The sequence below is a fragment of the Myotis brandtii genome, unplaced genomic scaffold (assembly GCF_000412655.1).
Source record: "Myotis brandtii unplaced genomic scaffold, ASM41265v1 scaffold934, whole genome shotgun sequence".
NCBI lineage: Eukaryota > Metazoa > Chordata > Mammalia > Chiroptera > Vespertilionidae > Myotis > Myotis brandtii.
In genome coordinates this window covers 592,468-608,168 of record NW_005371854.1, presented here as the reverse complement: position 1 = coordinate 608,168, position 15,701 = coordinate 592,468, and the positions used below count along the sequence as shown (strand labels likewise).

Sequence of the window (15,701 nt, the reverse complement as noted above, 5' to 3'; positions counted from 1 at the left end):
TGTACACTGAGTCAACAAGGAATGGGAGACAGCAACATGGTTTGGATGAGAGAGAGCTTGAGACTAAGTCAAGGACTTCAGAGTGAGACCCAAGGAGCTCCAACATTTAATGCTGAGGAGGACTCGCCTGCAAAGGAAACAGGAAAGGAATAGGCAAGAAACTGGGGAAGGAGGCTTGGTGTCAGGGAAGCCACGTGAAGAAAGCACTTGAGGAGAGAGTGGTCAGCCTGTGTCCAGTGTAGATAAGAAATCAAGTGAGATTAGAGCTGCAAAATGCCTGTTGGATTTATCAACATGAAGATCCAGTGGTGACCTCATTGGGACGCCTTTCTGTAGAGTGAATGGGGGGAAGTAAACAGCCTGGAACAGGGTGAAATGTGCACAGGAAACGAGGTTATGGAGTCAGTGAGTACAGACAGCCAGTGACGTTTGCTGTGAAAGGAGACTGGGCAGGAGCTCCAAGGGGTTGAAAGAATCAATGGACCTTTTTTCTTCTTTGCTTTTCTTTCTTCCTTTCTTTCTTTTTTTAAGATTGGAGAGACTTTCTGAAAAATTGGGGAAAAAAATGTTTGGGCACCCTTCACCCATCCCTCAGACGTCCTAAGATAAGACCCCCAGTGAAACAGAATTAATTGATGGCAAACACTCAGACCTCCTAAACACCCAAACCCTCTCCATTCAGGGCTATCAGCTGGTGAAGGGAAAGCTGTTTTCCTCTGATATTCCCCAGCACATACCCCATGTTCCCCTTCCCCCTTCCAAATCTCATTAGGAAGTCAAATTAGAAGCCTCCACGCAGCCAAGTTTTGTTTTGCAGACGCAGCCCTGCCCCCCCTCACTGAGCCCGCTCTCGATTGAGGTTAATGGGATTCCAGCCTCCCTCGGGCCAGCGGAAAGCCAGGGTGACCTACTTTGCCAGGTCCTGCCCGTGGAAGCTGACTTGTTTTTCAATGATCTTCATCTTTATCCACAGGACCACTTCTCCAAGGACAGCCACCAATGAACAAATTAGCTGCTGACTTGTTTAGCTCAATAAATCAAGCTGTGGCTCCCACAGCCCAGAGCGCAGGTAGAGACGGGAAAGACAAATTCTCAACGAAACCCGCGTCCGTCACTAGTTCCTCTGGCACCGGAATAGAAAATGCCCAGGGTTCCTGCAAATCAATTCAGAGTGTCCACCACCCAGGTCCTCTGGTCTAGACCGGATGCGAGGAATTACTGAAACTCTTAAAAAGAAATTCTAGTTCTTTGAAAAATAAAATAGTAGAGATTGTATTTTAAAGAATTTACATTCCTTTTCACATGAGTTCCCTTCATTATTCCGGCCACTCTGTTTTAATTAACATTTGATTAGACAACGGTCCCAGTTTTAGAGACAGATGGTGAGGCAAGTGTATTGGAGACACGGTCACCCTCACCAGAAATCCCGCCTCTGGAGGTCTGTGCCCCATAATCACCCAAGCCATAAGGTCAGAGGCATCTCTCTCCACGGCTGAAGGCACAGCACCCTCCCTGCTCCCAGTAGCACTTGCTCAGACCCACTGATGTCCTCAGGATTGTAAAGGAAGACTGAACTAGAGGATCTAATCAGCCAGATGGACCCGGAGCCCTAGATGCCTCCAGGTTATATACAGTTTTCCAAGCCAGGAACCCTTCCTCCACGCACCCAGGATTTCAGCCTAGTGCATGGATAGAGCGCCCTCTAGTGGTATGATTGAGTTTCTGCAACACCAAAAGCTCTTTATTGGGGATTATTTGAAATACATGATGAGGAGACAGAACTCATCATATGAGTGACCTGAGTCACCAGTGACCTGAGTCTCATAAAACCCTTTATTGCCTCTTTTGTGGTGTTTTTGGGAGTTCTGTTTAGAAATGTTTCCTCTTATCTTTTGAGATTGTGCTTTTTTCTTACGGATTTGGATTAGCTCTGGAGATGCAATAGATATTAACATTTGTCAGTCACACTAACTTAGTGTGACTAGAGGGAGACCTTTTGGGCAACATGTTATTATTTATCTCTAACTCAATACTGCTGTTTTCATGACACAGATGTTTTTAGTTGGTGTCTAATTCAATGTTACCTCTGTGATTGCTTTTACTATTGCAAAGCTGAAAAACTAACTTTCTCTAACAGATCAGAAAACTTGACATTTTTTTCTTTGTTCTGGTTGTTTTCTATTTAACACTGGATATGTGTGTGTGTGTGTGTGTGTGTGTGTGTGTGATATTAAATGTGAATATGATATTTTTAAATTGCAATTAAGTTAGCCGAACCCCACTTGTTGCACAATCTTTTCTTTCCCCCTAATTTGGAATAAATCTTCTCTAAAGTTCGTGGGAACTCCAGTCTGTGCCACTAATTTATATTTATTTCTTATCCTGAATATTGCATCATTTTAATTATCATGCTTTAGAACATATTCAGTATATGATATGACCACATCTTTGCTAGAAAGCTGATTAAAATTTAAATCCCACAGAAAACTGAAACCAATATGGGAAAATGTGGCATATAAGAAAGCATGAGTAAGAATTTTAATTATGGTTTGGACAAATTAAAGAACTCCGATCATATCTAGCATTTCCTAAGGAAAATTTACGTATATTCTTATCCATTTCATTATTTTAAATAGCATTTTTATTATCGAAGTAATAAATACGTTGAGGTGATTTTTAAATTAAATTTGAAGGTCAAAGGAAGTACAAGAGCTTCACACTCATTTCTTAGATTAATTCATTTATTTCAACAACTCTTTGAGGAGAATCCACTGCACGCTGAGTCCTAAGCCAGGCACTGGGATCTAGCTGCGCCCAAGACAAAAATGGCCCCCACTCTCTAGGAGCCCAGTAGGGAAGGTGGAAATCAAACATGACACTCCATGGAAACACTGAGTTCAACATGCTCTGAGAAGGTGCACCGGGGTCCTCAGCAATTTCAGTGAAGTCAGGAAGCACTTCCCGCAGGACACGTTATGTAAGCTAGTGGTCGGTCAGGGGGTGAATTTTCCAGTCAAGGGGGCAAGAAAAGAGCAGGGCGTAGCTGAAGATTAGAAAACCGCTCCTAGGCCCTTATAGATTCACATGTACCATATTACCCAGCCTTAGGTCAGGTGTGTGCGCAGGGATTGGTTGCTGCCCATTTCCTGCCTCCTGAAATACATACCAAGGATTATAGGATCCCTCACTCAGGTTGCAGATTTGGCCAAAACGCATTTGCAGAGAACAGTTTGCATAAGTCCTTATAAAACCCAAGGTTCTCAGCTGGTAGCATCCATCACTGGGCAGTGTAGCCAGCAGGGGTTGGGTGGGGGTTGGTTTGGTTTCTCCAGCTCTGGATTCCTCAGTAGAGCTGTTTTTGTCCCCTTGGGTTATCATGGCGAATAGTGTGACCAGTGGGGTACGGGACATGAACCACTAACCTGACCCAAAGCCACATGCCCAGGAAGCTGGAAAGGTACTGGGTGGAGAGGATGGTCTCTATGGCAATGGAAGAGGAAGGTTGCTCTCCGAGGCACTGCTGGGCTCCAGGGGCCAAGGGCCAAGGAGGGCTGGGGCATACAGCAACCCTGCCCAGATGCCAGTGTTCTCTGTCGGGCACTCATGGAAGGCAGGCCCCAGACTGTGTCCTCTTAGTCCCTAGGTGAGCAAGGCTGCAGCTCCCCGGACGCAGGTCTTCCAGAAACCAGGTCTTTAAGGAAGCTGCTAAAACCACTGACCTGCCTGCCAGGACTCGCGGGCATGGGGAAGGAAACGGGCATAGTGGTAACAGCTCCGGTGCCAGGCCCCGGGCTGAGTGCTGTGAGCACGTGATCTCCCTGAACACTCACAGTAACCCACGTGGGGATCCCCATGTTATAGGTTTGGACACTGAGGCACAGAGAGGTTTGGAAATTTGTCCAAGGCTGCAAAGCTATGAGAGGCAGTGCCAGGATGCACCCGGGCTTCCCTCTCTGCGATGCCCATTGTTTGATCCCATCTGGCCTGCCAGGGCCCAAGGGGTCCAGTTCCATGGCTCCTAACCAGGCTGGAGTCCATGCTTTCCGGGGACAGGTGAGGGCAGCCAGAAGCAGCTGGTCCTAACAGAGGGACACAGGGACTCCCAAACAGCTGAGGTGGCCCAGCTGCCAGCTGGACTGAGCAGACGAGCTGGTCCCCAGCCGAGGATTCCCCACGGTTAGCAGCCTGGGGGGGGAGGGGGGTGGCGTCAGGCAGAGCTGCCTTCCAACCTTGGCCCGCTGTTGTCGCTAAGTTCATGAACCTCTATAGACGCTTTGCTTTCTTCTCTACAAAGCAATGTAATCATTCTAACCCCGCAGGATTGTCCTGGGGGTAGGGAAATAAAATACCGCAGGTCTGCCACGCAGGGTGTGCCGACTGACTCTAATCCTCCACCAGGCCCCTCGGTGGGCCGCCTGCCTGATCTCTACAGCCCTGGCCACTCCTAAGACTGCTTAGCAGCACAGGGACAGGTTGAAGAGCTGCCTCTTGTAGTGGGGGGTTGTCAGCCAGAGGCCGCTGGCTCTGCAACCGGTCCGGCTGGCCGACTGGAGAACACTCCTGTGAGTGGGGGCCGGGGCGGGGCCATGGAGGCAGCGGGATCTGGTGTAGATTTCAGTACAGTGAGGAAGGGGCAGGGTGGAGGATTCAGAACTGGATGATGAAAAGGATACCGACCTTGTATGGACTTGGGTTGCGGTCTCCATTCTACCAATTCATTTGGTGACTTTGGACAAATTTCATAACCCATCTGAGCTTAGGTTTCCACATCCATAATTGGAGTCGGGTATCCCGTTCTGAGGATTCGATGAGAATGTATAAGAAAGGGCTTAGGGCATTGTTAGCCAGTTTTTATTTGTAAAGTTCATCTCACATCCAACACAGCTGGGCTCACATGTAGCACAAAGTATTTATTCATTCATTTATTCAGAAACATTTACAGAGCATCTACTCCGTGCGAGGCACTGTTACAGGAACTGGAATTAAAGCCATGAACCAGGCGGACAAAAGCCATCCTTTCCTAGTCAATAAACAGCTAAACGCCCTGACCGGTTTGGCTCAGTGGATAGAGCGTCGACCTGCGGACTCAAGGGTCCCGGGTTCGATTCCGGTCAAGGGCATGTACCTCGGTTGCGGGCACATCCCCAGTGGGGGATATGCAGGAGGCAGCTGATCGATGTTTCTAACTCTCTATCCCTCTCCCTTCCTCTCTGTAAAAAATCAATAAAATATATTTTAAAAAAATAAAAAAAATAAACACCTAAACAAATAAATAAAGTAATAGTAAGTGCTGTGTACACATTAAAAGTGGATGAGACCTAGCCGGTTTGGCTCAGTGGATAGAGCATCGGGCCTGCGGACTGAAGGGTCCCAGGTTCGACTCTGGTCAAGGGCACGGGCTCTGGCCGGGGCTCATGCAGGAAGCAACCAATCGATTTATTTCTCTCACATTGATAGTTCTCTCTGTCTTTCCCTCTCTCTAAAAATCAATGGAAAAATATCCTTGAGTGAGGATTAAAAAAAAAAAAAGTAGATAAGATGGCAGCATATGGTTCTCTCTACATGTGCCAAGGGATAAACTCAGGAGAGAGAATGGTGTAAACCACTCATGGCCAAAGGCACGGGGAGACCAAGAATCCACCTTCCCATGCCTTCATCCTTTACACCAGGCATGTCAAACTCAAAGGCTAACACGGGCCAGATAAACAAGGTTTAAGTTTATGTGGGCTGCAAAAAAACAAAAGCTTCCATTTTCATAGAAATAAATGTAGTTTTATTTCGATAGAGACATGCTGAATACAAAGGGCTAAAATAAATGAGTCATCATTAACATAAAATAATAAAACATTTTTTAAAAAATTAATATTTTCTCTTGAACATTAACTTACCAGACACTGAATAACTGCATAAATTAATAAGTGTAATGCAAATAAACCTATTTTCCTTGTTCTCCGAAAGCGAAATATTTCCTGTTGCGCACACCAAACAAGTCAGTCCAAGACTAACGATGTGGCAATCGGCTGCTAAAATATTCGCTGCTAGTATTAGTGGAGAGAAATGGTGCACCCGCGCCTAATGCGCGTAAGGGAAATGAATGCAACACGATTCTAGTAATCAGTCATTAGCGAATGTTAAGGTTCATTATTAATAATTATGCATAACAGGATATTGTAAAAATTAAGTTACAAAATTATTACTAAAACGTTTCTTACATACCATTATACTGGCTGGGCCGCAAAATTATTCGTTGTGGGCCGCGGGTTTGACATGCTTGCTTTACATGGTCTGGCCAGATGTCCCTCAGATTGTGCACCCCTGGACCCCCTCGTGTAATGGTCTCTGTTTGGTTTCCAGGAGAGCAGCACCCTCTGCTGAATTTTCCGTGGACAGGACGCGCCACTTAATGTCCTTCCTGACCATGATGGGCCCCAGCCCTGACTGGAACGTGGGCCTGTCTGCCGAGGACCTGTGCACCAAGGAGTGCGGCTGGGTGCAGAAGCTGGTGCAGGACCTGATTCCTTGGGACGCGGGCACTGACAGCGGGGTGACCTACGAGGTAGGCGTGTGCCTGGGGTGGTGAGTGACAAACCTTGCCCGCCTCCATCCCGACGTCCTGGACCCAGACGTGAATCTGGCCCGGGCCGTGTCCCAGACGAACTCACAGTGTGGCAGGGGAGGCCAGCGTGGTCTCCTCACCACGTCCTCACACACAGTCTGATTTGGGCTCTGGACAGTGTCCGTGCGGCCGGTCAGGAGGGCACAGAGAGGGGATTTGCTAAAGAGCCGCTCATGGGTGAGCAAGGGAAGAGCAGGCGAAGGGCACTGCATGGAGGAAGCGGGGAGGGAAGAGAGAGGGAGGAAAGTGGGGACTGGACCATATGCCGAAGGTTTCTGGATAGACAGGCTAAGGAGTTTGGAATCTCTCCTGAATGCCAATATTTCTCAGATATGGTCAATACACCAACATCAAAATGGAGCCATCAGAAAACCAGTGGTAGAACAATCAAGAACAGGTGATGGTGACTATGGTTTACGGGATAAATCAGCCTACCACCTCATTTGGAAATAAAATTTTTGAACCCGGCCTCACATATTCGGTTACATGTTGTCTGGGGCTGTTTTCTCACTATAACAGCTGAGTTCAGTCCTTGCGACAGACACGGTTTGGCCCACAGAGCCTAAAATATCTACCATCTGACCCTCTGCAGACAAAGGTTTGCCAACGCCTGGGCTGGTAGGAAGAGCTCTGGATTCAGGCCAGCCCGGCTCAGCCATTTCCGAGCTGTGGGGACCTCTCTGAAATTTGGCTTCTTCATCTGTGCATAATCCCACCGTGTACGTGGGAGCATCTGAAAGTACAGACCTACAAATTTCCACGCACGACACATGGCGTGAATAGAATTCCATAACATAAATAGTAGTTAAACTTGTTAAATTCCTATCAAGGTTTTTGTTCTGACCATATTACAATCAAATTGCTTTGCGAGCAAACACACACACAAAATTGCTTTTGTGGTTCTTAACCAATTCTATTTCCCTCTCTCTGTATCTGGTTTTGTTGTTGTTGTTGTTTTCCCCATTGCAGTCACCCAACAGGCCCACAATTCCCCAGGAGAAAATCCGGCCCCTGACCAGTCTGGACCATCCTCAGAGTCCTTTTTACGACCCAGAGGGCGGGTCCATCACTCAAGTAGCCAGAGTTGTCATCGAGAGAATCGCCCGGAAGGTACTGGGTTAGAGCTCACCCTGGCATAGACCTTTCCCACCAAGGGTTCGAGGAGACAGTCCCCCTTTCTGCTTTAGAATCATGGGGTCCCAGGCATATTCCGGGATGTAGGATTCCTGGGCCTCCCAAAGTATCTAGTATGCAAATTATTCAGGTTTCCTGATGAGTCCCACAATCAATTACTAATATCTGCCCCGGGTCAGGAATTGGAAGCTGTGACTTTATTGCCATTTTTTTTTTCAGTCAGACTGTAAATGTCGACCCAGAACTCCGCCTTGTATACACAGGGTGGGCATTATATTTTACATCCTCCCTCATCTTCCCCCTACCCGTTCCATTCTTCAATGTGAGCCCTCTGAGTAAAGCTCTCTTGCAGGGGGAACAATGCAACATCGTACCGGACAACGTGGATGATATAGTAGCAGACCTGGCTCCGGAAGAGAAAGATGAAGGTGCGTTGTTTCCCTTTGTTGCCAGTGGCAACCTAAATTGGCCCCATCTTCTGGGAAAGCAATTTGCTAACATGTTTTAAAAGCCACAAATACTTGTGTCCTTTGACCTTGGTCATCTCATCTTTGAGAATTTCTGCTTGAGAGCTATGATCCAAAGCAAGGCCAAGACTAGGCACAAAGATTCAGGGAACTGGTGAAGGTGTGATACTAGAATATGCACTCAACAGCATCGGGCCTTTAAAATGATCGTGTCAATGGCATTTGCATAGGCTTCACAGTACTCAGGTCGCTCCCTGCTTTGGTTCTCGTACTGGCCTGTGAGGCAGACGTGGGTGAGTCCACTCCCCCAGCAAGAAGAGTGAGGCCCAGCTCCCACAGTCAGGAGGGAGTGGCAGGGCCGTGGCCGCGGCTCAGGTTTTCTCATGGGATCTCCCTCACCTTTCTGCCACGGTTTCCTCACCTGGAAAATGGGGATCATAACAGAACCTGCCTCAGAGAGAGTTGTTACGTCTCCAATGGGATAAAACATGTTTGGTTCTTAGAATGACGTTGGCTCATAATAAGTGCTCAGTGAACATCGGCTGCTCTTATTCTTATCATGACACCCATGTGTGTATCGTGATCATGGGAAGATGAAGCAGCAACACAAAAAAAACCTGTGCTTGCCCACATTGCCTGTGATGTGCCCACAATGTCTGCCACGGTGAGGGAAATGAAAAGACGTTCATTTGTTGAGGGGAAGGGATAGCAGGAGAATCTTTACTTGTTATTAGGTTATGTAGCTACCCGCGGAATGCTAAAATAAAGGTTTTAAAGGGAAGGGACGGGCTTGCTCCCATCCCAGGAGTACCAGGCTCACGGAGGCCGGCCAGGCAGCAGGGATTTTCTTGTCTCCCAATGAGCTTGTCTGGGGAGAGGGCCAGTCTCAGCAGCCACAGGCTCCCAGGGAAAACCTGTCACCTACTCTTCCCAGATGACACCCCAGAAACCTGCATCTACTCCAACTGGTCCCCGTGGTCCGCCTGCAGCTCCTCCACCTGCGACAAAGGCAAGAGGATGCGGCAGCGCATGCTGAAGGCACAGCTGGACCTCAGTGTCCCCTGCCCCGACACCCAGGACTTCCAGCCCTGCATGGGCCCTGGCTGCAGCGACGAAGGTGAGGAGGCAACCCAGGCCAGCAGGTGGCGGGCAGAAGCTCAGGAGGGAAGGGTTCTGCCTGGTGATGCCGGCCCCTCATACCTACTCAGGCCGGGTCCATAGTGGGGCACCAGGACCCTGACTGCAGTTGTCAGTGGGGTCCACCTAGGTCAGTCCCCCATCTCTAACAGTGGCTCCAGGCCTCTGAACACAGAGCACATTTTATGACATCAAATGAATTATTGAGATTGACTGACCACCTGCCTCCTTCCCCAGCCACCAGAAGAAAATATACACACGTTACTGAAGAGCTAGCAAACATCTCATGACAAATTACAGATAACAAGCAGCCTGCTCTGGGCCTTAACTCCAGCCTATTTTAAAGAAGCAGATGAACAGGTTGGGCAAGATTGCAGCTAGATCCCTGGCCCTGATTCTGGGTCAGGACCCTCTGGCTCTCTGTCTGTCCTGCCTGAGCCTGAGGCAGAACACTGGCTTCCTTGTGTCAGGGCCTGGGGGATGATTGCAAGAATCCTCAGTCTCTCTCTCTCTCTCTCTCTCTCTCTCTCTCTGTGTGTGTGTGTGTGTGTGTGTGTGTGTGTGTGTGTGTGTGTCTGCAACTGTTCAAAGGTCAGGCTAGAACTATGAGCTTGCGCCCCTATGTCAGGATGGCTCAGGCTTCCAGATGGCGCTAAGCTGATTGCTGTGCAAAGGTCAGCTGCCTCCTTTCCAGAATACGATTCCTCTCTCTGTCTGGGCAGATCTCTACTCGGTGCTCTGTGATCTTAACCATCTCAGAGAGGCAGTGAGGCAATGGGAAGGGATAAGACTGAGCTGGTTTATGGCCGGAAGAAAACTGCTTCCAAGCTGAGGATGGTTGAAGAGAGCTTCCCGCACTGCACGTCATCCACTAGCTGGCTCTTCCTGGGGGGCAGCCTAAGCACCTCTCCTGGCCGCACTTCCACGGTGGTTTCTTGTTAACCGTGCCCATGATAAGACTCCTCAGAAGGGAGAGAATTTTAGGATATGCTTTTCTATTTCTGCAGGTCAGCCTGCTCTTTGTACCTGGGGTCCATGTTCCCCAGAGGCTACTCGACCCAAAGTCAAATAAGGTTCTCTTGTGCCCACAGCAGGCTCCCCTCTGCACTGGTTATTTGGGGAGCATTTAGAACAGGAAAGAAGCAAGGACCCCTTTGGACATTTGGAACTCATTATATGACCTCATGAGTGTATGTTGTATTGTGCAACCACAATAAAATAGCCGTCGTTAGAGTTTCTTCCTGATTATCTGAGCCAGCCCTTTATCCCAGGCCGTATCGTCTCTGCCCACTTCCAGGCACCACTAGAAGGGTCCTTTGCCAACGAAGATCTGGTCATGTCACTCCTTCGCTGAATACTCTGTGGCTCCTCACTGCCCAGTGTGCAAACTCCTCCGCTTAATTTACTGGCAAAATAGTTCTGCGGAGAACCAAGGTGGAGGCCTGGTGAAAATGAGCGCTCGGACACTCACCCCACGCGGTGAACACTGTACTGAAAACACGTTGTTAGTTAAGACACCTGAGGATGTCTGGGGGACGCCTCTCGACTCCAACCTCTTCCTCTCATAAGACACTGGGGTTGGTGGTGAGGGTATTCTTCCTGCTCAGGGTAACGTCTTGCCAGGTTATGGGCAGCCTGAATTGGGACTTGCCAAACCCTGAACCTCCACCCATATCACACCGGAACATCATTATCTTATTTGGATGTACGTGCACCTTTAGTTAGCTTTGTCCCTGGGTCTAACGTGGGTACCAGCTATGATTTCTTGCTGTGCCACCAGTATGGTGTAGCTACACTGTCCGAAGATTAAATGACAATGTGTGGGCACCACACATGTGCAGGTGGCAGCCTGTGGCCATGTGCAGGCTGGCCTCACACTCTGACTTCAGTCTTCCTTTCCAGCTTCATCTCCCAATACCACACACATATACACTCTCTGCAGGGTGTTTGCATAAGCTGTTTCCTGTACCTGAAATGCAAATATCCATTTCCCATCCAAGTTCACTCAGATGTGCCTCTTGTGTGAAATCTTCCCCAGAACTCCCAGAAGGGGTGACTTTCCCCCCTCTCCTATGCTCCCCAATTCCCTGGGCTTACCTCTGTCATCATATTTTCAATGCCACACATATACACTCTCTGCAGGGTGTTTGCATAAGCTGTTTCCTGTACCTGAAATGCAAATATCCATTTCCCATCCAAGTTCACTCAGATGTGCCTCTTGTGTGAAATCTTCCCCAGAACTCCCAGAAGGGGTGACTTTCCCCCCTCTCCTATGCTCCCCAATTCCCTGGGCTTACCTCTGTCATCATATTTTCAATGCCTGGAATTATTGTCAGTCTCTCCCCCCCCCCCCTTTTTTTTCTTTTTCGAGTCTTCCCCCCCCCCCCCCCCCCCCCCCCCCCCTTTTTCCCCCCCCCCCCCCCCCCCCCCCCCCCCCCCCCCCCCCCCCCCCCCCCTTTTCTCTTTCTCTTTCTCTCTCTGGAGTAGAACAAGATCCATATCTTACACCTCTTTTTAACCTCAGAGTGTTTGCCTAAGCATTCATTGTCTTCAGTGACATGAATAAATGGATAGATGGTAGAGGGATGACTTCATTTTCCTCTTTTTTAAACAAGCGCGCGCGCGCGCACACACACACACCTGTGTTTCCAACTGGAGCAGCACACCACGACCACCACCACCTTGGAAACAGGACCACAAGCCAAGCTGGGAGGTTGGCTATCTTCTTTACCAACATCCTGAGTGTTTCCTACGAGATCATGGTCTTTGCTAACACCCACTCTTGGGAGCAAAGCCGTAGGTAGTCCAGGATATCAACATTGCCTTCCTCATTCTTCCTCTATGCCCCCCTCTCCTGACACACACAGACATTCTCTCTCAATTCCCCACCCAACCATTTGCTCCCTATTAGTAGCTGAGGTCTTCTCTTCTTTGTCATCAACCTCAACTGAGGCATTGAGGTGCCTGCGGCCACTTAATATAATCTGCTCTTTGGGTACAAATCAGCCCTCAGGTCCTATGTCTCAAGGCCAGTCATGCTCTCTCCTTTGGGAACAAAATTCTCTCATCTGTATTTCTAGACTGGGAACTGACAGCTTACACAGTACCTCAGAATATGTATATACTAGAGGCTCAGTGCATGAAATATGTGCATGAGGGAAAGGGGGGTTGTCCCTCAGCCCGGCCTGCACCCTCTCCAATCTGGGACCCCTCGGGGGATGTCCGACTGCCAATTTAGGCCCGATGTGGGATCGAGCCTAAATCAGCAGTTAGACATCCTCTCACAATCTGGGACCGCTGGCTCCTAACCACCTCTGCCTGCCATCCTGATGCCCCCTAACTGCCCTCTCCTGTCAGCCTGATTGCCCCTAACCACCTCTGCCTTGTCCCTGCCACCATGGCTTTTGTCCGGAAGGACATCCAGAAGATGTCTGATCTAATTAGCATATTATCCTTTTATCAATATAGATAGTCATCCTTCTATCATCCAAGTGTCTTTCATATGCATTATCGTGGAGTAAGGAGTAATCCTCACTGAGTGCCCCATGTACCTGGAAAAGAGTATTTCATTTACTCTTAGAGACATTTCTGGTTTTAAAATGTAGACCTTTTATGTTCCCTTACAACATCCTCAACTGGCTAACTTCCCTTTGAAAGCCAGCTGGTTCCTTTTGATTCCTGCCCTTATGGAGTTGGGTCCCTCGAGTCGTGTCTGGCGCGCCCCATGGCGCCCGGCGCTGGGGCTGCAGCGTCCGCTCCGTGTGTTGCAGATGGGTCCACCTGCACCATGTCCGAGTGGATCACCTGGTCGCCCTGCAGCATCTCCTGCGGCATGGGCATGCGGTCCCGGGAGAGGTACGTGAAGCAGTTCCCGGAGGATGGTTCTGTGTGCACGCTGCCCACGGAGGAGACCGAGAAGTGCACGGTCAACGAGGAGTGCTGTGAGTGCGGGGACGCTGGGTGGGCGGGGCGGGGCGGGGAGGGGGCCCGGCTCTGAGGCAACCGATGACTCTGAGGCCACTGGACTCCCCAGCTTCCAGCAGCTGCCTGATGACCGAGTGGGGCGAGTGGGACGAGTGCAGCGCCACCTGCGGGATGGGCATGAAGAAGCGGCACCGCATGGTCAAGATGAGCCCAGCGGACGGCTCCATGTGCAAGGCCGAGACCTCTCAGACAGAGAAGTGCATGATGCCGGAGTGCCGTGAGTGGGCGTGGGAGGTGGGGCAGGGGAGGGAGACAGGGACAGGATGGGGGACCACAGCACCCCCTACTACCACCTCCATCAAGGTCGGAGGTGGGGTAGGTTCCGTTCCACCGTCCTTGCAGGGCCCTGCTAGGATCAAGATGAAGGCCATAGCTGTGTGGACATCAACCAGACCCAGAGAGAGTGGCCTCCTTTGAGGGACTCTCTGAGCAGTGCTGGGTGGCAAATTGGTGACTTTTGGTTAGAATTCACCTGCAGCATGTTTATAGGGGCCCGGAGTATCTTTGTGAGGGTAACGATACGTTCAGGTGGCATGTGCATTCCCCAGGTCATCCGAGGCCTCCCCACTCCTGTACATTGGCTTTGCCTGGCCCCATAAAACACTACACCCCTGCTCTGTGCACAGATGCACATAGGCTCACACATCAGTACACATATGTACACATGCACAGAGTACATACAGATTCTAGGGGTTTCAGCACATGTCCAAAGATGCAACATTGAGCCTAACTTTTAGTGTATGGTTCCTGGCGTGTGTGGGATGTTTTTGTCTCTAATAAGATCCTACTCAGACCCTCAGTGGTGTTTCAAGTGGGGACTTGTATATTCATATTACTTGTGTGTTCAGTATCATGTGATGTCAGGTCAGCCTCCAGCAGGGCCAGAGGACTTGCAGGAGAGTGACAAGAACAGCAGGAATCTGCTGAGCCACTTCTTGCCCCTGGGGTTCACTTGAGTGTCTGAATCTATCAGTCAGTTTCACCTTATTCGATGGACAAGAGTGGGGACAGGGAGTGGGGGGCACAGGGATCAAAGAAAGCAAAGGGGGCTTCTTCTCAGTGGCAAACCTGGCTCTCCACCTAGACACCATCCCATGCTTGCTGTCCCCATGGTCCGAGTGGAGCGACTGCAGCGTGACCTGTGGGAAGGGCATGCGGACCCGCCAGCGGATGCTCAAGTCTCTGGCTGAGCTCGGGGACTGTAATGAGGAGCTGGAGCAGGTGGAGAAGTGCATGCTGCCCGAATGCCGTAAGTCCTGGCGCTCCCGCACGCCCGCCGTTAACCAGCCCTGTGCCGGATCACAGTGCTAGGTCGAAATGTCCAACCAGCCCTGTGCAGGAGCACAGTGCTAGGTCAAAATGTCCAACTGTTTGCTGGGGAGGGAAAAAGAGCTTGGATTTGGACCTGTGCGTTAGCAAAGTGGTTTTTGTTGTTAATCCTAAACCTGAGGATATTTTTCTATTGATTTTTAGAGAGTGGACAGGAGAGGGAGAAAGAGAGAAACATTGATGTGAGAGAAACACATCGATTAGTTGCCTCCTGCACATGCCCCAACTAGGCTGGGAATCAAGCCTGCAACCCAAGTATGTGCCCTTGACCAGAATTGAACCCTGGGCCCTTCAGTTCGCAGGCCGACACTCTATCCACTGAGCCGAACTGGACAGGGCTCTGTGTTAGCAAAGTAATTTAAATAAGCGTCTATAGACGCAAGGATGGTTTCCATTTTGGACACGTGGCAGTTAACTGGTTAAACTCTCAGTCAGTCTCCTCATTAGTAATGAGGATCCCACATCCATCTACAAAGCACACAAACCACAAGTTGTTGTGCAGTCTAAACAGGAGATTTAGATGAAAAACGCTTTGCACAAGGCTCCGTAAGCCTTACTTCTTAGTTCTTTCCCTCCTCACCTTCATCCCCAATTAGCAGCTGTCTAACCAATGGATATTCCAAGCTTTTTTACTTTATTCCTCTTCCCTCTGACCATTTTATTTGTCCATGACCAAAGGGTGGACACTGAGTCAGTGACTCCTGTACCCTTGCAGCCTTGATAAGAAAAACAAGCCAAGCTCTCAAAAGCTCTGTGCCCACCCCATCTCCTCCCAAATCTGCGATCAGCTGTGTGCATTACACGGGGACTAATCCTGAGGGGAGAGAGCCTGCTTTTCTGGCTACTTTTCCAGGAGAGCTTCTCTTTTAGGTGTTGGAAAGTCAGACACACTTGGCTGTGATCTGCTTTTTGGCTTCCTCTGAAATGCACTTGCAGTCGTCTTTCATGCTCCCTCTCCCTTATGACTCAGGCTGCTTGCCCAGATTCAGATCTATGCCAGAAGCTCACAGAGCAAGGCAAGAGGCTCTGTACAC

General features: G+C 49.5%; 1 protein-coding gene across 1 annotated transcript in view; it reads left to right on the top strand.

The window, feature by feature from the left end:
• SPON1 (spondin 1, extracellular matrix protein) overlaps positions 1-15,701 on the top strand; it is a gene marked incomplete at its 5' end in the record, with an annotated part of 256,193 nt that overhangs the window by 236,373 nt on the left and 4,119 nt on the right. Inside the window, 7 exons of the mRNA XM_005885895.2 lie at positions 6,355-6,556; positions 7,586-7,726; positions 8,103-8,178; positions 9,152-9,334; positions 13,125-13,295; positions 13,388-13,555; positions 14,423-14,587. Coding sequence (XP_005885957.1) covers positions 6,355-6,556; positions 7,586-7,726; positions 8,103-8,178; positions 9,152-9,334; positions 13,125-13,295; positions 13,388-13,555; positions 14,423-14,587 — 1,106 coding nt within the window. The remainder of the gene's footprint in view (positions 1-6,354; positions 6,557-7,585; positions 7,727-8,102; positions 8,179-9,151; positions 9,335-13,124; positions 13,296-13,387; positions 13,556-14,422; positions 14,588-15,701) is intronic.